Below are 22,886 nucleotides of genomic sequence, written 5' to 3' on the forward strand. Positions count from 1 at the left end.
ACCCTTCAGTCTGCAGGCCGACACTATCCACTGAGCCAAACCAGCTAGGGCACATAAGTTTCTTTAGGGGGAAAAAAAAAAAAATCAAAACAGGTGTTTTGTTTTGTTTTGTTTTTAGCTTTAAAAACAAACTAAAAACCGTATGACATCTTTAAACTCAACAAGTCAATTTGGTATAAAATATTTTATTGGTCATTTATAATCTTATTAAAAATATTGCCAAGATTTAAAAATACCGTATTTTTAAAATTCTGGATTCTTAGTATCAAAATAGCTACATTGAAGCTGTTTGGTAGCTTATTGTGCATGTATGGTTCCCAGGTGGGCTGGCACAGAGTCTGATTTGGAAATATTTCTTTACTCCAGCCAGAGCCCATCAGTATTACAGTTTCCCCGTATTTTACATAACACATGATTTACCATGAAATACGAGTGAAATTTAAGAGTCAGCTCTAATGTTACCGGTGGGGATTCTGAAACCATATTTCCTGGTTCTTTTTCTAATTTGGCTTCTTCCTTGGCGACCTCGAGGAAGTTAACCTAACTTCTCCATCTGGAAAAAAAAAATGGGTTTGGTGATCGTACTTCCCTGGGTGAGGAGCGAGTAGCCACAGGTAAAGCGCCTAAACCTAGACTGGTGCCCAGCGCAGAGCACGTGCCTGTATAATGTTAGATATTATGTTTAGCTCTTGAGAACATACCTCCTCAGTACATAGGGCTCCCTTAAAAAGTGGTATTTGTGCCCTAACCGGTTTGGCTCAGTGGATAGAGCATTGGCCTGCGGACTGAAGGGTCCCGGTCAAGGGCATGTACCTGGGTTGCGGGCACATCCCCAGTGGGAGGTATGCAGGAGGCAGTTGATCAATGTTTCTCATCAGTGTTTCTAACTATCCCTCTCCCTTCCTCTCTGTAAAAAAAATCAATAAATATATATATTTTAAAAAGTTGTATTTGTGTACTTCGTGATTCATACAATTGGCTGGGCTGTACTAGTGTCGACCAGTGGTCATTGGCACCAATTGGGTGCCAACAGGAATCCCCAATTTGAGGTGTGGTGAAAAGGGAACTACTCAGTGAAAACCGTTCAGTTGTGCCAAAACCGGTTTGGCTCAGTGGATGGGGCGTCGGTCTGCAGACTGAAAGGTCCCTGGTTCGATTCCGGTCAAGGGCATGTACTTTGGTTTCAGACACATCCCCAGTAGGGGTGTGTGCAAGAGGCAGCTGGTCGATGATCCTCTCTCATTGGTGTTTCTAACTCTCTATCCCTCTCTCTTCCTCTCTGTAAAAAAAAAAAAAAAAAAAAAAAAAAAAATCAATAAAATATATTAGGAAAAGAAAACTGTTCAGTTGTGGTGCAGCATGACTGTGGAGCAGCAGCCCAGCTGTGATGCAGCTGTGAGGAGGCCCTAGCTACTAGTAGACATCTCTGCTCTGCTCCCACAGAGAGAAGTCCCTGCCCCTGGTCTCTGATTGGCTGTCCTCATGCAAATAAGGACTCCAAGTCCTCAGTTTGATTGGTCCAAAAGGCGCAGTCTTGATTATTCAGAGACAGCTGCTCTGATTGGTTGGTGAAGATGCTACATGAGATATAGTAGCTGGCCAGGTCTAATTGGATGGGGAACGCCTCAGTCCTATTGGTTGAAATGAGATTCTGGGAACTCCTTTAGGAAGGTGGCTCCTAAGGAAGGACCACCGTGCAGGCTGGCAGGTGGCAAGGCTCCTCCCTGGAGCAAGGCTGGCCTGAGAGGTTCCTGTTTAGCGACACCTGCCAGGCTCTGTTTGTAAGTTTGAGCCCAGTTAGCCACTAGGAGCTCTTGTTGGTAGGTATCTTCTTTCTCGGGGTAATAGAAACATCTGTGCTTTCATCCGAACCTTTGTTAGTCTAACATTAGTTTTGTTAGCGGCTTCCAATCTGTGCATCTCCCAACTGCATTTACGACAGGAAAATGGACCACACAAGACTGTGGATAGAGTGCATGTCCCTATGTTTGTGAATATATCGTTGAGAGTCAGTTAGACACCATCTAGAACAGGGGTCTTCAAACTACGGCCCGCGGGCCACATGCGGCCCGCAGAGGAGTCTGATCCGGCCCGCCAGGTTTTTTGAGCAGTGAGCGCAGCCAAGGTGTTACAGTAGGAATTAGTAGTTCATATAGTCCAGCCCTCCAGCTCTCTGAGGGACCGTGATCTGGCCCCCACTTTAAAAAGTTTGAGGACCCCTGATCTAGAAAATCATAAGTCATTGCTGTGTCAAAGAAGTCTTTCGCAGGTCAGCAGAGAGCTCAGCTCTGCCCCTCGGTTTTTAATTGAACAAAACAAACCATGATGAAACTCTCTCTAGATGTGTTCAACTCCTGTTTGATGGTGATTTAAAATGATCCTGATTCTTTGCTGGCCTGGCACCCTTTGATTTTGCCTCTTGCTGGGTTGCATGAAGGGAATTTGTGAACATCCAAAGAATTGGATTTTATGGTGTTTTGAAATAAAATAATTGTAGGAGAAGAAATAAAAATGGACCACCACGCTTCCGTGTTGTTTTCTGTGTATTCAGCCATTTGGACTGTGGCGAGAAAAAGGCATTCTATCATGGTTTGTGGCTTTTTGTCTTTGGCTTTTATCATTAAGAAACCTCACGCTGTACATTACCATTCCTTAATGATGTTTTGTAAATTACTAAATGGAATACTGCACGACTTTAAGCACTAAAAACATCGTAGTGGCTTGCCTTCGAGCACTTGACAGTTATCTTTCAAGTCTCATTAATGAAGTTGGCCTCATGATATTTATTAACAACTCCGAACCCAAAATGCACTTAGAGAGAGGAACATCATTAGGAGTGGTAAATGTAAATGTGTGGTCTTGCTCATTGAAAACACTTTTTGCCAGCTTATTGGATGATAATTGTTTTACCTTCATAACAGGGATGTTGAAAAGCTTGTACGAGGACTAGAAATGTCAGTGTTGGTCACTCTGGTTCTATGCTGTTACTATCTCCCATCGCAGTGAAGATAAGACCGTGCGAGAATTTTTAAAATACACAAGACATATATTTCCATCATTTGATTAAAGTTTAAGTTCATTTAACTAGCACTTGGAATTGAGCTCAGAATGTAAGCAAATGAGTCGACACACTTTGATTTTAAAAAGTCCCTATGGGCTCTTACTGGTTTGGCTCAGTGGATAGAGTGCCAGCCTTCGGACTCAAGGGTCCCAGGTTTGGCTTTGGTCAGGGGCATGTACCTTGGTTGCGGGCATGTTCCCAGTGGGGGGTGTGCAGGAGGCAGCAGATCGATGTTTCTCTCTCATGAATGTTTCTAACTCTCTATCCCTCTCCCTTCCTCTCTGTAAAAACATCAATAAAATATATTTTAAAAAGTAAAAAGCCCCTGTAGGCTGGTCAGCACCAGGGGTCAGAGCGGGCTGGGCATAGCTACACAGAGCAGATGGCAGAAGAGAAGGACTGGGATGTGCTGATTATGTGGCCGGCAAGGTGGGTCAGAGAAAGGGAAGATTTCAATGATGCTCTCCAGACAGAGCATCCAGGAAGTAGCCCAGGGAAATAGGGTGCATTTCCCCAAAGGCTCCAAGGATACCCCCAGCTCAGAGCCCCGTGTGTGGACACCAGGGCCTCTTTGAACAGCCCTCCTATATTTGGAGGATTCCCTGTGCTAAGTCCTGCCGACCCAAGGCAGGAACCAGACCTCGGTTTAGCAGGCCGGTGTGTGCGCCAATGAGCCACACTCACAGGAGACTTATTCAAGAGGGAACAAAGGTCAAAGGCCACTCTGGCCAAAGGTGTGAAGCCAGCGGTGGTAACATCACCAGTGTCCAGGGGATGAGCTGGAGGTGTGTCCCTGAGGCTGGAGAAGTGGGGGCTTGGGAGCAGCACTGCGGTTGGAGTAGCTGGCCTGGTTCCTGGATGGGTCTCCTCCCCTCTTGTCTTTCTGGCCCTCTCTGAGCTTCCTACGAAGCTTTTAATCATTTCCTCTTTTTTTTTTTTTTTTTTTTTCTCAAATTAGTTAGAGTATGCTCTTCGTGAGCTGGCAAGTTGACAAAAACTCCATTAAGGGCAAATTCCCTGAGCTCTCATGAGAAAATTGTACCTGTTACTGTCAATTTAATAAAGGGGATAGGATTTTTAAAAGAAGAAGTGACGTGAGAACAGGGATTCTCGGTGTGGGGAACAGTAAACACAGATGCAAAATAGAGTAAGTTGAGTCAATATTTGAATAGAAAGTATCGATATAAATGTGCTGTGTATTTTATCTCCAAAAAATCCCTGCATTTGTCCACCAAAAGCCCCAGAAACAATGGAAACAATGGATTGTCTTGAAATATCATTTTTCACTGAAAGACAGTAGGATGGCTGAAGAGCTGGCCAACTGCATATCTGGGCAGGAAATGTGCAAGACGAACCTGGTACATCTCTCCAGAAAGCCCAGAAACAAACCAAGGGGAAGGATTGGGCCCGAAGGACGCAGAGCGAGTGGAGGGGCCTCCCGCTGCCCAAAGAGGAGACCATTTGAACACCAAGGAGCATAGAAGCGGCAATGGACCAAAACATGTTAAACATGCATAGATCCTGTGGGCCCCGGTGGCTCAGTGGTTGAGCGTTGACCTATGGACTAGGAGGATGAGATTCGATTTGCAGTTTGATTCCTGGTCAGGGCACATGTCTGGGTTGTGGGCTTGATCCCCAGTGTGGAGCATGCAGGAGACAGCCAACCAATGATTCTCGTCATTAATATCTCTATCTCTCCCTTTCCTCTCTGAAATCAATAAAACATATATATTTAAAAAGTACTTAATTTGAGAAAGAGGAAGAGAGAGGGGTAGTTAGAAACATAAATGAGAGAGAACCATCAATCAGCTGCCTCCTGCGCACTCTCTACTGGGGATGTGCCCGCAACCAAGGTACATGCCCTTGACAGGAATCGAACCTGGGACCCTTGAGTCCGCAGGCCGACACTCTATCCACTGAGCCAGACCGGTTAGGGCCCAGAGATTAATTCTTATTCATGCACCATGTCCGGTGCACATCAGAGGGGTCTCTGCACCTGGCAGCCGCTTAGGGTCATGGGACCATAGAGGTTGTATCTCACCCTGTGCTCCTGGGGTGACTCTGCAAGGAGAAGGGGGTGGGGACTTGCTTCCTTAGGCTCCTTCCTGGTGTATCTCCCCTCATGTGGCATTTCCTGGCCACAGCTGGCCAGATGGCCGCACCTACTTTTGAAGGAGGAGGAGTGCAATGCTGGCCCGAGCCGGGAAAGATAGAGCTAGAAACTGTCAGTGAATACCACTCACTGATGACTACCAATGACTACGATGCCTCCGTAGGTGACTTGGTCTCAATATGCCGAGGTGGGTGTGAGGGAGGAGGGCCTCCCCATGAATGAGGAGCACGAGGGAGGGTGCACAGGAGGGAAAGCCCAGCTGAGAGGAGCCCCTAGGAATGCTGGGAAGCCAGGTTGCTGAGGAAGGCAGGTGGCGTTGTGAAAGCCATGCTCAGGAGGTGGGGCCGAATCCAGGAGCCACTGCAGCTTGTAAAGCTGTGGCCGAGGAGGAGGAACCTGGCGGCTGTGGGTGGAAGAGGGCAGAGGGCAGAGGCGGCAGACTGGAGGCAGATCACTTGCCTGGCACACAAATCCAGGCAAAGGGTGTAATTGGGATCTTCTAAGTGGGGAGGGAAGAAAGGGCTCTATATATCAGCCTCCTGAGAGAAATGCTCAGCCGGCGTTGGGACTAATTGGATAGATTTTACAGTGGTCGGCAAACTATGGCTCGAGAGCCACATGCGGCTCTTTGGCCCCTTGAGTGTGGCTCTCCCACAAAATACCATTTTGAAGAAGTGGCGTTAGAAGAAGTTGAAGTTTAAAAAATTTGGCTCTCCAAAGAAATTTCAATCGTGGTACTGTTGATATTTGGCTCTGTTGACTAATGAGTTTGCTGATCACTGGGATAAAAGATGTCAGGGGGAGCCCTGGCCGGTGTGGCTCAGTTGGTTGGCCATCATCCTGTGCACCAGGAGGTTGCCAGTTCAATTCCCAGTCAAAGGCACATGCCTGGATTGCAGGCTCAAAACCAGGTAGGAGGCAGTTGCTCGATGTTGCCCTCTCACATCGATGTTTCTCTCACCCTCTCCTTTCCTCTATCTCTAAAAATCACTAACTAGTCTTAAACAAACAAACAGACAAACCAACAAACAAAAAAAGGTGTAAGGTGGAGGTGGAGATTCCAAGATGATCCCAATATTTTGAGCCCGGGAGAATGACAGTCACAACCAGAGAAACCCGTGGAAGATGGCTGAGTCTGGAAAGGAAGTCTGGGGCTTGAGGATTGCAAAGCAAGGATTTTATTTACTCTTGTTTCCTGGCACCTAGAGTGTGCTTAGCATTCAATAGTATCTGTTGAAAAAACAGACCCAGAGACAGGGAAGCATGGATCAGATTGTCAGGCCTTAGAGAAAGGGCAGGGGAGGGTGGGTTTGGGGGAGGGAGATCAACCAAAGGACTTGGGTGCGTGCCTATGAGCCTAACCAGTGGTCATGGACAACAGGGAGGTGGGGGCATGCGTGGGGAGAGGTTTGGGATGGGAATGGGGGGATGAGGACACATATGTAATACCTTCATCAATGAAGAAATTAAAAAAAAATAGATTTAAAACTTTCTACACCCCCCCCCCCCAAAAAAAAAAAAAAAATCTGTTGACTGTGTAGTACCAGTAGAACACAACTCCACGATGCCAATGCTAGGAAGGGAGAGCCACCTATATAAAAGCCCTAAGACGAGATGCCAAGAACGTGTAGAGAAAAAGGGGAGGAGGCTGAAGGGAGATCTTGGAAACCATGGCATTTAGGGGCCAAGAAGTAGAACCAGAACCTGGGGTAGGTGGGCATCTGCGGATGGGATAGTGTCAGAGGCTGCGAATGGGTCAAGGATGCTGGGAGCAGATAAGAGGGCATTTGGGTGAGCAACTCAGGACTCTGGTGACAGAGAGAGCTGGAAGCAGGCCAGCAAGGGCCTCTAACAACGAGAACGGGCAGCTCGGGGCCGCGGGGGAGGCTGCGGGAGGCCGGCTGGCCGGGGCAGTCCGGTTTTTGTTTGGGTTTGTTGGAGCGTTTGCAATCGAGACCTATAGTCCCGCCACCAGGTGGAGGCTGAAGGTGCAGGAGGGCGGGAGAGAAACCACGGCCGGACCGCGGGGAGCGGGTGGACGGAACCGGGGAGAGGCCGCTTCTCCCAGGAGGGAAGGAGAGCGCGATACTGGGGTGCCTGCTCCTACGTGCGGGGCGCAGCCCGTGCCCATGGCCACCCCCCCCCCCCCCAGGAACCCCCCGCAGCTTGCTGCCCCGTCCCCCCCCCCCCCCCCCCCCCCCCCCCCCCGCCCAGGCCAGGCTGGCGGCCTGCTTTTCCCCTTTCCGGAGGGAGGCGGTGCCCGGGGCCGGAGGGAGGGAGGGAGGGAGGCGGCCCCGGGAAAGGTGCAGGGAGCGCGGCGGGAGGGAGGCGGGGCGGCCCGGAGCCACACCCTGAAACTACCTGCGCGGGACAGGAAGGGCCGGGCCAGACCCGCCCCGCACACCGCTCACCCGCTGGCTGCCCGGGAGCCGGGCCCGCGACCGGACTCCCCGCCGCCGCCACCTGCGCCCGCCCCGCGCCCCGCGATCCGCCGGCCCCGGCGGCGATGGGAGCCCGCTGCCCGCGGGGACCACGCCTCTGAGACCCGCGCGCCGGCACCCCCGCGACCATGAAGAGCGATCGGGGGCGCAAGGGCGGAGGGGGCTCCAAGGAGCCCGGCGCCGGACTCAAGTACAGCTCGCGGCCGGAGGTGGGCGAGGGCAGGGGCGGCGGGGGGCCGGGAGGGACCCCCTCCCCTTCGGGCCGGGGCACGGGCAGCTGGCTCTGGGGCGCGGGCATCTGGCTTTGCAGGCGCCGTCCAGGGGCGAGGAGCCGGAGAGACCCCCTCGGGCCGCGGGGGCGCGGGGAGCTGGCTCTGCAGGCGCCGTCCAGGGCGGGGAGCCCGGGTGCGCCGTCCAGGGCGGGGAGCTGGACGGCCCGCGCCTCGGCTGCGCTTTGTCTCGGCCCCGGACCGCTCCGCTGCCCTCTGCTTGTGGCCCGGCAGGTGGAATTTCCGGTTCGGCGGGTGCCGGCCGCGGGACCTTTGGTACCTGTTCAGCCGCGGGGGAGGCGGGAGGCGCAGGTGTTTGCAGATGCGGAGTCTCCGCGGGGGAAAAAGGGGGCCATTTGGGTCCCTCCGGGGGGACTCCGCGCAATCAGAGCAATCCCCAGAGGAGCCAAGCAAGGCTAGGACCCCCCCCCCCCCCAAAACAAACTAACAAACAAACAAAAAACCCGGAGACCTCCATCCTCCTGGCCACACCACCTATTTATGTCCAAGTCACAGACACCAGAGGGGTGAGGGCATGCGTAGGGTTGGAATGGGAATTGGGGGGGGGGGGGGGGATGAGGACACATAGGTGATACCTTAATCAATAAAGTAATAATAATAAAAAAAAAGACTGGAGGCCAAAGCTTGGAATAAATAGGTGGTGTGGCGGGGAGGAGGGAGGTCTCTGTTTTTTTTTTGTTGTTGTTTGTTGTTGTTTTTTTTTTTTTGGTGGGGGGGTCCTAGCCTTGCTTGGCCTCTTCGGGAATTTGCTTTTTCCTTGCTGGTCAGGGGCACAGGGGGCCCTTGGCAGAGGGCATCCGGGCACCTGGGAGACTAGAGCCTTGGCTGTTCGTGAGGTTGGAGCTAAGGACTCCACGGTGGAAGATGTCAGGGGGAGCCTGGCCGGTGTGGCTCAGTGTGTTGGGCGCCAGGAGGATACCGGTTCAATTCCCTTGTCTGGGCGCCTCCGAGGGAAGACAGAGCTTTGGGGGAAGGGGACTCCGTGGGAAAGAATGTGGGTACGTGTCTTGAGCCTTTCGCTGATGACAGGGAAGCTGGGAGCACTTGTTTGGCAGGAAGAACGGTGGGGGACAGAGAAATCTCGGACATGACATTGAGGTCAAGCTGGGATGGGTTGCTGGTTGCCTTGAAGGGCACACCTGGGTGGCAGCGCTCAGCAGGGCGGGCAGCCAGGCCCCCACCTCTGCCCAGCGGGGTCCCAGGTTTCCTGGCGGCCGGACGAGGGCCAGCTGCAAAAGCCAGGCGGACCGGTGCCCCTGAGCCCAGGCGTCCTGTGCCCCGCGCTGTGTGTGGCATTGCCCCTCGCCAGGCCCCATGTTGGAGCTCCTGAAGTCACTCCCTCTGCTCCAGCGGCATCCCAGCAGCTTGCAGAAGCCGAGAACCACAAACAGAACGTGTTTCTTCCCCTTTGCCCTCCCCCTCCTGGGCCCAGCGAGCCCAGGACGGGGCCGCCGGCCGGCCTGCGGGGCCTGTGGCCGGTGCTACCGGCCGCTCTCCGCCCGCTGCAGGCCCTTCACCCCGGATGGGCGCCCCTGTTTTCCTTCCCGTAATTGCCGTGTTTATGAGCCCCGGGTAATTGCCTGCCCAGGCTCCTGGGTGGGTGAGGACCTGCCGGTGGGTGTTGGCTATCTCAGGGCGGGTTTTTCTCGGTGACTTCCCTTTCTGGGACTCTCTCTGCGGACGCTGGGGGAGCAGGGTCTCCCCAGAGCCTCCTCTGAGGCATCGCTGACCCTGCGCACCCACCCCGCCTGGGCCAGGCCTGGGGCTCGCCTCCACATCCTGCCCTGGATCCGAGGGCACTGCGGGTGGACACCTCCTGCCCCTGCCAGCCCCCGCTTCCCCCTCCTCCCCCCTCCCCCCGCTGTCCCGGGCCCCAGATTCTCATGTTCCGGGGAGCTCGACCACCCGCCACCCACAGTGCTCTTCCTCCCGCTTTCGATAAGCTTCTTCCCTCCTCTCGGATGGATCACTTTGCCACTTTTTCTCTCCCTCCCTCTCTCCCTCTCCCCACCCTCTGCTGAGCTCCATTGAACCAGCTCTGGTACCTCGTTCTGTGCCGGGCACCGTGGCAGGGAGGGCTCAAAAGGCAAATCGGACAGGGCTGTTTTTCTTAAGGAGCTTACAGTCTTTTTTTTTTTTTTTTTAATTACTTTATTGATGAAGGTATCACATATTTGTCATCATCCCCCCCATTCCCATCCCAAACCCCTCCCCACGCATGCCCCCACCCCCCTGTTGTCCGTGACCACTGGTTAGGCTCATATGCCTGCACACAAGTCCTTTGGTTGCTCTCTCTCCCCCTTACCCCCACCCTCCCCTACCTTCCCTCTGAGGTCTGACAGTCTGATGGATGCTGTTCTTGTTCACCGGTCTATGTTGTTCATCATGAGCTTACACTCTTGGGCGCCGTGTGAGGGGTGTGTGTGTGTGTGTGTGTGTGAAGAGGTGTGACTCCGTGTGCCTGCAGGGAGTGGCCTGCTGTGCCCAAAGCCCATTCTATTTCTCCAGGAAGTTCTCAGCATTCCTGTCCCCATCTGCCCCTGCCCCTGCCTCACCAGCAGTCCACTCCCTGGGCCGCGGACGGTGTTTGGACAGTGATCAGCGTCGGGTCTGCAGATGCTGCCTTCACTTGCTCCCTGACCCGGAGGAGCGGCCGCCGCCCTGGTTTGTCCTCTGCGTCTGCAGAGCCTCGTTGGCCATGCCAGCCCCCGCCGGGCACTGTGCTGCCGGGAACCGTTCTGCTTGGCGGCACTTGTGTCTGGCCTTGTGCTTCCCAAGGCTGGCGCCCCCGCCTCTGCCGCACCCCTACCTGTTCCCTGCATCTGGGGTTGTGGGAGCCCTGGTGCATGAGAGCTGCACACGAAGCCGGTGACAAGAGCACGGAGGTCCGTCTCACTCAGGGTCCGACCTCTGTGGACTATTTGATGGTGGCCGTGAAGTCGTGTCCCTTCTCAGCCTGGGGAAGCCAGGGTTGGGGGAAATCGGACGTGGGGGCTAGACGGCACAGCTCTGGCTCTTCAGAGAGGCGCCTCTTGGTTCATTGGTCAAACATTCACTTGTCCACACAGCAGATCTCAAGGAGGTACCCACCGACGGAGCCTGTGCCAGACGTAGGGCACCAGCACTGGGAGAGACCCAGTGGCATGGGCCCTGCCTTCGGGGAGCACCCCACTAGTGTAGTGTGGGGGCCGGGGGGTTCCGGAGAAACCCCGGTGGGCACTGAAGGCGGGCGGCTGGCCCAGGCTGGAGGAGTCAGAGTCGGGGAGTGGAGCGGAGGCCGTCGATGATGTGGTGGCCGCAGTGACCAACATGGAGGCAAGACCCGGTGCCCCTGCTTTTCCTGCTCAGAGATATTACCTGACCCCCTTGCCCCAGCTTCTGTGGCTGTACCATGGGGCTGGCGTTTATGTGCTAGGGCTGTGGCAAGGATTAGAAGGGAGGCTTTACAGAATGAAAGCCATTTGTGAGTTGCAATGTGGCGTATAAACCATAGTTTGAATTTGTGAGTTGAAAAAGCTAACAGTAGGGCAATGGGGAGTTAGGAGAATGAAGGCACATGAAGAGGCTCACAACCAGGTTGTCGGGGAGGAGGGAGGATTTGACCTCACAAAAGGGCCAGCCTGCCCCCTGGGCCCAGGGAGTCTCTCTGAGGAACTTGGGGGCACAGCTTCCAGCGATCGAGACCCCCTTCCCAGGGTTCCACTTGTCATTCCCCTCCCTTCACACTGCTCCTGTGAACAGGACCCTGTATAAAATGGAAACGTGTGCAGAAACCGGTTTGGCTCAGTGGTGGAGCGTCAGTCTGCGTGGACTGAGAGGTCCCAGGTTCGATTCCGGTCAAGGGCATGTTCCTTGGTTGCGGGCACATCCCCGGTGGGGGGTGTGCAGGAGGCAGCTGGTCGATGTTTCTCTCTCATCGATGTTTCTCGCTCTCTATCCCTCTCCCTTCCTCTCTGTAAAAAATCAATAAAAAATATATTTAAAAAAAAAAATGGAAACGTGTGCCAAGACCATGGCTCTGGCTCTGGTCCCTTTCTCCTTCTTATTCCCCTCTTCCCCTCCCATCACACAAAACAAAATTTTTCTTTAAAAAATATATTTTATTGAGTTTTTACAGAGAGGAAGGGAGAGGGATAGAGAGTTAGAAACATCAATGAGAGAGAAACATCCATTAGCTGCCTCTTGCACACCTCCCACTGGGAATGTGCCCGCAATCAAGGTATATGCCCTTGCCCAGAATCGAACCTGGGACCTTTCAGTCCGCAGGCTGATGCTGTATCCACTGAGCCAGACTGATTAGGGTAAAACAAAACTTTTAAAAATTATATTTTATTGATTTTTTACAGAGAGGAGGAGAGAGGGATAGAGAGCTAGAAACGTCGATGAGAGAGAAACATCGACCAGCTGTCTCTTGCACATCCCCTACCGGGGATGTGCCCGCAACCAATGTACATGCCCTTGACCGGAATCGAACCTGGGACCTTTTAGTCCGCAGACCGACGCTCTACCGCTGAGCCAAACTGGTTAGGGTAAAACTTTTAAACGCTTCCTTCTCTCTTGGAGCTCCCAGAGGCCCCTGTGCTGGAAGGTGTGTGCAAAGGGGGTGAGGGCGGGCAGGGAAGGTGGCCAGCGGGACACTAAGATGGCCAAGCAGTCTGCCTTCTTTGGGGGGCTTTGTCCACCTTGGTCTGGGGAAGACCTTGGGATTCATGGCCCTCATGGAGGATGCGGAGGCATAAGAGAAGACAGTCCTCCCTCGATAGTTGTCCACTCCCTGTGGGAAGGCACTGAGGGTGGGTCTGCCTTGAGCAGGTGCTTTTCCATCACAGCTTACCCCCCAGGGTCCATGTATGGCCTCTCTCGCTGCTTCCCGGGAACCGGGTGCGCTGCGGCCTGTGGCCACCCTGGCCGCTGTGGTTTTGGAGTTCCTCTGGCATCAGTTCCTTTTCTGGCTTGTGGTTCTGCCCAGGCTGTTGGCTCATGTCTCTCCTAAGGGAGAAAGCGTTCTTGGAAGAGGAAGGAGAGTGGGATGGAGCCCCCAACATGCATTGCTTCTGACACTCTGCACATGCTCCTGGGGTGTTTGGAGGACTGGTAATCCTCGCCAGCGTCTGTCGAGCCTACGTCATGTATTACGCCTCTTAGTGCCATTGTTATCACCCCTTTATAGGGGATGAAACTGGGCCCAGAGCGAAAGAGTAGTGGGCCCTGGATTTGTACTCTGGTAGTCTGGCTCTGTTGTGTTTTGCTTAGACTGCTCTAGTGCCAGACAGGGCTGTGGGCCCAGTGGGCTCAGGAAGGGATGGATTACTAAGAGTAAGAATTGATTTGGGCAAGAGACTGGAGTTCTTTTCTTTGGATGCATCTGAGGTGCCTGGGGCTTAGCAGAATTGCAGTAGCATTTGCATGGGAATGAGGATGGGAATGGCTGGGCTCCTCAGAGAATGCTCACCCTGGCCGGCAGAGGTGAGAGTGTCTGGGGTTTGCTCACAGCTTGTGGCCAATAGTTGCCCCTTTTCTGTTTGTTAAGAACTTTTCTAGCCCTGACTGGTTCGGCTCGGTGGATAGAGCATCGGCCTGTGGACTCAAGGGTCCCAGGTTCAATTCCAGTCAAGGGCATGTATCTTGGTTGCAGGGACATACCCAGTAGAAAGTGTGCAGGAGGCAGCTGATGAATGTTTCTCGCTCATCGATGTTTCTAACTCTCTGTCCCTCTCCCTTCCTCTCTGTAAAAAAAATCAATAAAATATATATATTTTTAGAAAAGAACTTTTCTAGAAGCAGATCACCTACTAAAAATTCTGTCTTCGAATCTCATAGTTTCAGAATTTGCTTGTTCTTTCCAGACTTAGCAACTGAATCCTTAGGATCTTGGTGATGGTTGTCTGACTGGTCAAAATATGGGCTCCTTTGTCTCTGAGACAATGATGATGATGATGATGATGGTGGAAAGGAGAAGAATATGATGTCAGTTGTTCTACCCCTCATTAGATATGCCCACTTAAATTCATTACCTCTGTTTATCCTCTGTGTGAGGGGAGGAAATGCCTAGTTTGCAGAGGAGAAGACTGAGGCTCTGAAAATTTGCATAATGGCCCAAAGGCAGAGGTAGGAGGAGGATTCAAACCCAGATCTCTGAGACTTCAAAGCCTATGAGTTTCCCCGCAATGCCATTATACAGTTGTGTTCCCAAGACGATGGTGATTGATGCATCTTCCCAGCCGCATCCTGGGACACACCATTATGGGCTGTGGTGAGCACCAGGCGCCAACACAAAGGCCACTAAACACCTCTCACCCCACACTTGTCTGGTTTCCCCTTTTAACGAGTTACTCACCTGGTAGACCAGGAGTCCGGCTGGGGATGCGATTTCAACCAACGAGGCTTTGAACAAAATGTTCCTTTCTCATTACATGAATAAATATCTTAATGGAAATTTTAAAATAAAAAATCATTTACCCCCCTCAAGCCAACAAATCTGGTTGCTTGCATTTTTTTTATGCCCTTTTCCATTTCTTACCCTATGTGTATGTTTTATCTGGTTTGTTGCTAGGCACACACCAATTTGTGTCCTGGGCTTGGTGGAGGACTGGCGGTTGGAGAACCGCAAGGTCCCGTAGGCTTGTGTCTGGTTGAAGGACTGAGCCAACAGGGCCCATTTATGGACCCACGTCACTCTGGGCTGCTCCTAACTTCTGCCCGGGTTCTGCGACATTTCTTATTTAGTGGCAGCTCCGATGAGGTCTTGGAGCGTTTGCTTATCATCTGTGTTGATGGATGATGCCCTCCTGGGGGGAAAGGCCGTACCTTGGATGACTTCATTGTGAGTCAGAAAGACAATGACAGTCTCTAGGAGAGGCAGCAGTGTCCCATCTCTGTTAGAAGTAAGTCACGCTCTTACTGTCCCACCCTGACAATGGACACTGAAGCCACTTCCTTGCCCCTGTGGTGATGTGGCTGTGAGCAGGATGTTGAAGGCAGAAGGAGATCCGAACTGTAGAGCTGACGTCCGGTTCAATGAAAGTCAGGCGTGTAAGGTGGCTCCCTAGAATCTAAAGTAAATCCCCTCATGGTTTTATTTGGTTGTAACTTTAAGTTATTATTAAAAGGTTAATATGTACATATTTAAAGAGAATTTGGCTCAGATAAGGAGAAAGAATTTTAAACTGGGGAAGTACCTTAGAGAAGCATTTTACTAACTTGGTAGTGCCTATCCTATGCATGTTTTCTGGAGGAAGTTGCTTTTTTATTCTTCCCTTACTACAAAAGTTAAGGGTTTTTTTGGTTTGTTTTTCTTTTTTAGACAAGCAATACAGAAATATAGAAAATAGAAGATGAAATTCCTCTGAAATTCTATCTTTCAGGTTATTAAAAATATATATTTTTATTGATTTCAGAGAGGAAGGGAGAGGGAGAGAGAGATAGAAACATCAATGATGAAAGAGAATCATTGATTGGCTGCCACACTGGCGATCGAGCCTGCAACCCGAGCATGTGCCCTGACCAGGAATTGAACCATGACCTCCTGGTTCATAGGTCGATGCTCAACCATGGAGCCACGCCGGCTGGGCTCTCTTCCAGATTTTATAATCCCTATAGTTTGTCTTATATTCTCCCACAGGTCTTCTATGCATATACAAACATGCACTTATTTGGATATTAATATACAGTGTATGTGTACATGATTCTTCTTCCCCAAATGGAATCATAATGTTATTCCTGTTCTGCAACTAAAGACATGGTCCAATAAATGAATTCCCACATTGATTAACTTGGATTTTAGAGCAAAGACAGCCTCTATCTCCCCCCAGTCTTAAGGAGCAGATGGTTACCTGAGATTGAGACTGGGATGGCGGTGTGACGGGGGTGTTTCCACATATCACCTACTTTTATTTAATTTTAAATACATTTTTATTGATTTTAGAGAGAAAGGGAACGGGAGAGGGATAGACACATCAATGATGAGAGAGAATCATTGATCGGCTGCCTCCTGCACACCCCACACTGGGGATCGAGCCCGCAACCTGGGAATCAAACCATGTTCCTAGGTTGACGCTCAACCATTGAGCCATGCTGGCTGGGTTTACCTACTCTTTTAAAAACCTTTTTTGATTGTTGCATAAGCTTCCAACAAGTGGCTGTATCCTTGCTTATTCGTTGTTTTATTTTGTGTGCGCGCTAATTGAATATGCTAATGGCCATAGCTCGATCAGGAAATGGCTATAGCTCGATCAGGAGAAGGTGGGTAACGGATGAACTGCTCCCAGGGAGACCATGCTGGTCAGGCCTCATTCTGTTGAGTGCTGGGTTCCATGACTTCATGGGAATATTGCTAACTAATAGTGTTGTGAGGTTGAACCAGATGGCCAGAGGCTTAGGAAACACTTTGATGCCTCGATGATTGAGTTGAGCGAGTTTAGCGAGAGGAGGAGCCGACTCAGCATGGGGACCTGGAGGTATTTTGGGGAACTGCAGGAGGTAGGCTGGCCCCATTGCCACACTCCCGTGCCAGGCATTGTGATGTTGATGGCACCTGGGGGTGGAAGGATTTGTAATGTTGGCAGCAAATGAAAATGCTATTCCCCCCAGAAAGGATGGCCATGGAGGATGGGAGATGGGATGATGGGAGGATGGCTACAAATAGCCCCAGCTCTAAGAATCCAAGTCCAAGGATATGGTTCTGCAGTTCTCTCCGGGCTCATTTCCTGTTACCTCCCTCCAGCACAGGGTTCTGGGTTGTGACCATGGCCTTGGGTCCCCAGATCCCCCCCTTGTGGTGCTTTCTTTCCTGTTTGCATGTTCAGTTCTTTCACCCAAACAGCCACTTAGAGTGGCTGAAGTGTGCAGTGACTTGAGTCATGCTCCAGGGAATTTCGCTGCGTGAAAAAAGCCAGCAATCCCTACGTTTATATACTTTATCATTCATTTCTATAACGTTTGAAAGGGCAGCTTTAGGACTGGAAGATGGGTTTAGTGGGGAGGGGCCAGGAGGGAGGTGGGCATGGTCACACCCAGGCAGCAAGAGGGTCAGAATCTCCACTTTGGCCGAGACCGGTTTGGCTCAATGGATAGAGCGTCGGCTTGGGAACTGAAGGGACCCGGGTTCGATTCCTGTCAAGGGCATGTACCTTGGTTGCGGGCATATCCCCAGTAGGGGGTGTGCAAAAGGCAGCTGATCCATGACTCTCTCTCATCGATGTTTCTCTCTTTCTATCTCTCTCCCTTCCTCTCTGTACAAAATCAATAAAATATATTAAAAAAAAAAAAAAAAAGAATCTCCACTTTGCCCGTGAATAAAATACACTGACACCAGTGATAACAGAACATGGGACTTCATACTGACACACAGAGGAACACGAGCAAAATGGGAAACGGGACTAAGATCAATGGGTTATATTAATGCTGTGGTCGTGTAATGTAGTTTCATAGGATGTTAGCATTGGGGGGACCTGGGCAGAGTGTCCGAGGGACCCCTTGGGGTTCTTACAAACTGCGCATGATTCTGTCGTGATGTCAACAGAAATGTCAGTAATTCAGAAAGCACTAGCCTGTAAAATCAAAATGTGGGCCGAAACCGGTTTGGCTCAGTGGTAGCATGTCGGTCTGCGGACTGAAAGGTCCCAATTTCGATTCCAGTCAGGTCAGGGGCATGTATGTTGGTTGTGGGCACATCCCCCGTAGGGGGTGTGCGAGAGGCAGCTGGTCGATGTGTCTCCCTCATCGACGTTTCTAGCTCTCTATCCCTCTCCCTCTCTGTAAAAAATCAATAAAATATATATTTTCTAAAAATGTGGGCTCGAGCCAAAGGATGAGAAGAAGTTTCCCGGCACTGCCTTTACTTCCTGTTCCTCATGCTGGGTTTCTGGGAGGATCTGCCTGGGGGTCGGGCGCCGGGAGGAGGACCTCTGGCAGGTGAGGATGGACCCAAGAGCCCAGGACAGGGGCAGCGGAGCGTTGGGGCAGAGGATGGAGGGTGAGCTTGGAGGCTAGATGGACTTCTCTGGTGGAATTACAAAAGAGGATGTGTCCTGGGGTAGCTTTTCACTGGGAGAGGAAGAGACTCAGAGAGACCAAATTTGGGAGCGCTGTAAGCAGAACTAGGATGCGAGCTGAGCATGGCCCTATACAAGCTCGGAAAGTCCCCTGGGCTGTGGCACCCGGGAGATGATCCCAGCTTGCTTGGGGTACCCTCTCCATATCTGGCTGGGGAGAGAGACGTCTTTCAATCAATCCATCCATCAACCAACCCATCCATTGCTAATGTTGGCAAGGTCAAGGGTAAAGGGATGGGGAAAGAAGCAGAACAAGTAGGAACCGGGGCACCCCGACCTCCCAGGGCTGCCTGGGCTGCTCCCCGTGGCAGTGGGGTATCACTGATGCCCAGTGGGTGGTGCAGGTCAGAGGGGAGGCGCGGGCCCAGGAGGATGTACTGTGGATTGAGGTGGTCCGCAGAGGTTTCCTGCGGGGGCGTGGCCTTGGCTATGTCCTCCAGGGCAGGCAGGTTCAGTAGGTTGTGAGAGGAAACCTTCTGGGTGGGCAGGAGGGGACCAGCCTCCTGGTTTCAATCAATTACTCACGTTGGCAAGGTCAAGGGTGAAGGGATTGGGGGCCTCCTGGCTGGGGGCAGGGTGAGAGAGGTGGGGGCCCTCAGCACCCCTAGACCTGATGTGTAAACCGAGACCTGGAGCGTGCTCCAGCAGGCTCCCTGGCTTTGCTGGGAAAGTGGCCTCAGGACCAAGACTGGATGACAAGACCCTAAGGAGGACTTTCTCTCCTCCCTCTCCTCCCCCCCCTGCAGTCCCTGCTGGCCTCTGCGCAGCGGGGAGGAGGGGAGAGGAGAAGAGGGTGGGGTGCAGGGATGGGTGGTCTGGCCTTGGTTTGTGGCTCCCAGGGGCTTCCTGTATGAGGCCTCCAGGCGGACTTGTGCTTCTAAGGGTGTTTTTTGTTTTGTTTTGTTTTGTTTTGTTTGAATGTTTTAACTTGAACTCCAGCTGCTCCACAAGACCAGAGGGAGGAAGGGGCCTTGCTTGGATGGACTGGTGGGTGGAGAAATCAAAACTGAAGGGAGACCGCAGGTAGGCCCTTGTCATTAGCGTGAGTCAGGTAATTTGTTTTTACAACACCTCCGCTCAGAAGGCGGCAAGGGGGTTATTAACCCACTTTTCAGAGAGGCCAACGAGGCCCAGCCAGGCCCATTTGCCCCAGTGGCTCAGAGCTCCCAGGCCCCACACCTCATGGAGGTCCCACTCACCCTGATCCCTCAAAAGGAAAGGAAGGGACTTGCAGGGTGTGTGTGTGTGTGTGTGTGTGTGTGTGTGTGTGTGTCCCTCCCCGGTCTGTGGTTGTCCCCTTAGAGGTGTGTGGTCCCAGGACCCTGCTCTGCGGGCAGGGCCTGGGCAGTGCAGGGAGCTGGGGAGGGAGCCATACTGGCTGGCAGGGGCCCAGCCCTGGGTTTCTTGCTGACACAGCGCCCGGTTGGCTGAGTCAGGCCCCCGCGACTTCGCTTCCTGCCCTGACCAGGTGTGCAGCTTTGTTTCACTTCTTTCCTTCCCTGGGAACTTAGCTTGGGGGGTGGGGGTGGGGTCAGCATTCTGTTCCCATGGATCTCAGGTATTTCTGGGCTGCTTCCTCTTTTTTAAAAAAATATATTTTATTGATTTTTTTTTACAGAGAGGAAGAGAGAGGGATAGAGAGTTAGAAACATCCATGAGAGAGAGACATCGACCAGCTGCCTCTTGCACACGCCCTACCGGGGATGTGCCCCCAACCAAGGTACATGGCCTTGACCAGAATGGAACCCAGGACCCTTCAGTCCACAGGCAGACGCTCTAGCCACTGAGCCAAACTGGTTTCAGCTGGGTTGCTTCTGGTGGGAGGACAGGGACGGGTCAAAGGGCAAGTGTGAGAGGTTGGGCCACAAGAGGCAGCAGGTTCCAAAGTCCACCGCCAGCGGACCCCACCTTGGCTGGGCGTGTGTCTCCGAGGAACTCCGGTGCCTCTGCCTGGGAGACCAAGGGATGCCCATTGCCTGTCGTGGGAGGGCCCCGGGCACGGCAGCCAGGACCCACCCCGTCCAGCTGAAACTGAAACTGACCCGCTGGCGCCTCTCTCTGCGGCGGGACGTGGGCGAGCCCGGCCCACGCTTCTGGGAAAGGAAGGCTGGGTTGCTGGGACTTGAAGTTCCTAAGAATAACCTGGCCCCGCTCCTGGCTGGCTGCGGTGCCAGCCTCTCTGCGGAGAGGGGCTTGGGAACGTGGATGCCGGGAGCACATTGCTAGCTTTGCTTCATTTTTATTGTGACTTTGCATGCCCAGGCCGGTCGGGGAAACGCCGGGGGGGGGGGGGGGGGGGACCATCCGTGGGATCCCGAGACTCCGGCTTCTCCTGAGATCAGTTGTCCGGGCTGCTGAGTGGGCGGAGGGTTCTGATGTGGTTCTTTCCCCTTCTCCTGGGTCCCTTTGGCCATCCTGTGATGGACACACCGAGTGCCCCTCTCTGTGCTGGGCCGGGGCTGACGTCTTGCTCCAGGGAACCTGCGTAGGGGCTGCTGCTCTCTGTCTACAGCTGTCCGAGGTGTGGGTGGTGACTTTAGCAGGGAGACAGATGTATTTGCCCCAGGAGGTCATGGTTCGATTCCCCGTCAGGGCACATGCCCGGGTTGTGGGCTCGATCCCTAGTAGGGGGTGTGCGGGAGGCAGCCGATCAGTAATTCACTCATCATTGATGTTTCTATTTCTCTCTGCCTCTCCCTTCCTCTCTGAAATCAATAAAAATATATAATTTTTTAAAAAGTGGAGTGAGCCGAAACTGGTTTGACTCAGTGGATAGAGCGTCGGCCTGTGGATTGAAGGGTCCCAGGTTTGATTCCGGTCAAAGGCATGTACCTTGGTTGCGGGCACATCCCCAGTGGGGGACGTGCAAGAGGCAGCTGATTGATGACTCTCTCTCATCGATGTTTCTAACTCTATCTCTCTCCCTTCCTCTCTGTAAAAAGTCAATAAAATATATTTAAAAAAAAAAAAAAAGTGAAGTGAGCCATCCTAAGTAGGGCCCCTCATAATCAGCCACTTAAAAAAAGAAGCCTTTTTCCCTGACCGGTTTGGCTCAGTGGATAGAGCATCGGCCTGTGGACTGAAAGGTCTCAGGTTCGATTTCGGTCAAGGGCATGTACCTTGGTTGCGAGCACATTCCTGGTAGGGGGTGTGCAGGTGGCAGCTGATCGATGTTTCTCTCTCATCGATGTTTCTCACTCTATCCCTCTCCTTTCCTCTCTGTGAAAATCAATAAAATATGTAAAAAAATAAAAAAATAAAATAAGAGGTCTTTCTCCAGTTTCCCCTTGGAATCTCAATGCTGTGCAGCCCTACTGTGCTCAGCATCGCCTGGGAAGACAAAGGCAGCGTTAGTTTTTGGAATTCATTTCTTGCGCTGTCTGTCACCTTAGGTGGCTCGTGTTTCTGGGGCTTCTGGCCAGGATCTCACAGGGACTGGCATCTGAGAGGGGCTGTGAGAGTTAGGCTGGCTTTGTGCTTCTCCTTGTAGAGGCAGGCACTTGCCTTCGAGTGCTCCAGCTCACAGCACCCCCTCTCCTTGGAGAACTGTTGCAGATGCTCAGACGGTCCCTTTTCGCTTGAACAATCTCAGGGAAATTGTGTGGCTCTCATGACCGTAGTGACAGTGATGACATCATGAAGCTGAAATTCACCCTATCGGGTGACGGGTGCACTGAGTCACCGGACCCACAGGTGAACTGCACCCGCCACAAATCAGCAGCAGAATCGGCAGCCACCCATGGAGCCAGTCACCCTGGTCTAGTCTCAGGTCTGAGCGACACGCCTTTGTCTCCAGCCGGTGACATCACCCCTGCCCCTTGACCTTGGCCTCCAGCAGCAGAAGCAGGTTCCCAGTGGCGGTGCGATGGTCTCGCACGGTTCCTCCGAGGACTCGGAGTGACCTTTTCTGCTTTCAGATTCATTCATTCCCCTTCCCGGCAGGTCACACCCAACCTTAGCCAAATGAGCAGCAATCTTTAAAAAAAACACACACCATCATCTGGCATGAAGACTTCTTTACTCCTCATCCGCTTACATGGGAATCTTGCATGGATTTTCGGATTGTTGTTATTTTTTAAAAATCTATTTATTTTTTTATTGATTTCAGAGAGGAAGGGAGAGGGAGAAGGAGAGAAAGAAACATCAATGATGAGAGAGAATCATTGATCCGCCACCTCCTGCTCGCCCCCTACCGGGGATTGAGCCCACAACCCAGGCATGTGCCCTTGACCGAGAAACGAACCATGACCTCCTGGCTCCTAGGTCCAAGCTCAACCACTAAGCTACGCCGGCTGGGCAGTTAGTTTTATTTAGTTATTTATTTATTTTTTAAAGTATATTTTTATTAATTTTTTACAGGGAGGAAGGAAGAGGGATAGAGAGTTAGGAACATCGTCGAGAGAGAAACATCCATCAGCTGTCTCCTACACACCTCCTACTGGGGATATGCCCACAACCCAGGTACATGCCCTTGACTGGAATCGAACCTGGGACCTTTCTGTCCACAGGCCGGCGCTCTATCCACTGAGCCAAACCGGTTTCAGCTAGTGTTATTTTTGCCATTTATAAATGTCAACACGGATCAGTTGCTTTTCTCTAGCGAGACCCACACTCTGAACGACCGGTGACAGTGTAGCTCTGGAGTCTCTGGTCCTAGAACCAGTGGGAGCGTGGGCCCCAGAGGGCTGGGAGCTGGTGGCAGGCCTGCCAGCGTATGCTTGGGAGCCGGGAGAGGTCCCTCGGGAGTGGGAGGATTGCTTGGTTGACGTGGGCACAGTTTTGTTTGCTTAGTATTGAGCTTTCAGCCCTGCTGAGTTTCTTACTTCACGGGAGTCCCAGACTACAAGGCTCTATCTTCCGTCAAAAATAGCTTTTGTGCATCCGTTTATTAGGACCACCCCTGGCCTTGGGGAGACGAGTCGCTTGCAC

At 52.3% G+C, this 22,886-nt stretch overlaps 1 protein-coding gene across 1 annotated transcript in view; it reads left to right on the forward strand.

Moving 5' to 3' along the window:
* Window positions 1-7,566: 7,566 nt before the first annotated feature.
* The window catches only part of ST14 (ST14 transmembrane serine protease matriptase), a 32,999-nt gene continuing 17,679 nt past the window's right edge, over window positions 7,567-22,886 (forward strand). The window contains exon 1 of the mRNA XM_084868277.1: window positions 7,567-7,824. Coding sequence (XP_084724403.1) covers window positions 7,744-7,824 — 81 coding nt within the window. The 5' untranslated portion in view covers window positions 7,567-7,743. The remainder of the gene's footprint in view (window positions 7,825-22,886) is intronic.

This window comes from Pipistrellus hanaki, assembly GCF_964339955.1.
Source record: "Pipistrellus hanaki genome assembly, chromosome: 19".
Lineage (NCBI taxonomy): Eukaryota > Metazoa > Chordata > Mammalia > Chiroptera > Vespertilionidae > Pipistrellus > Pipistrellus hanaki.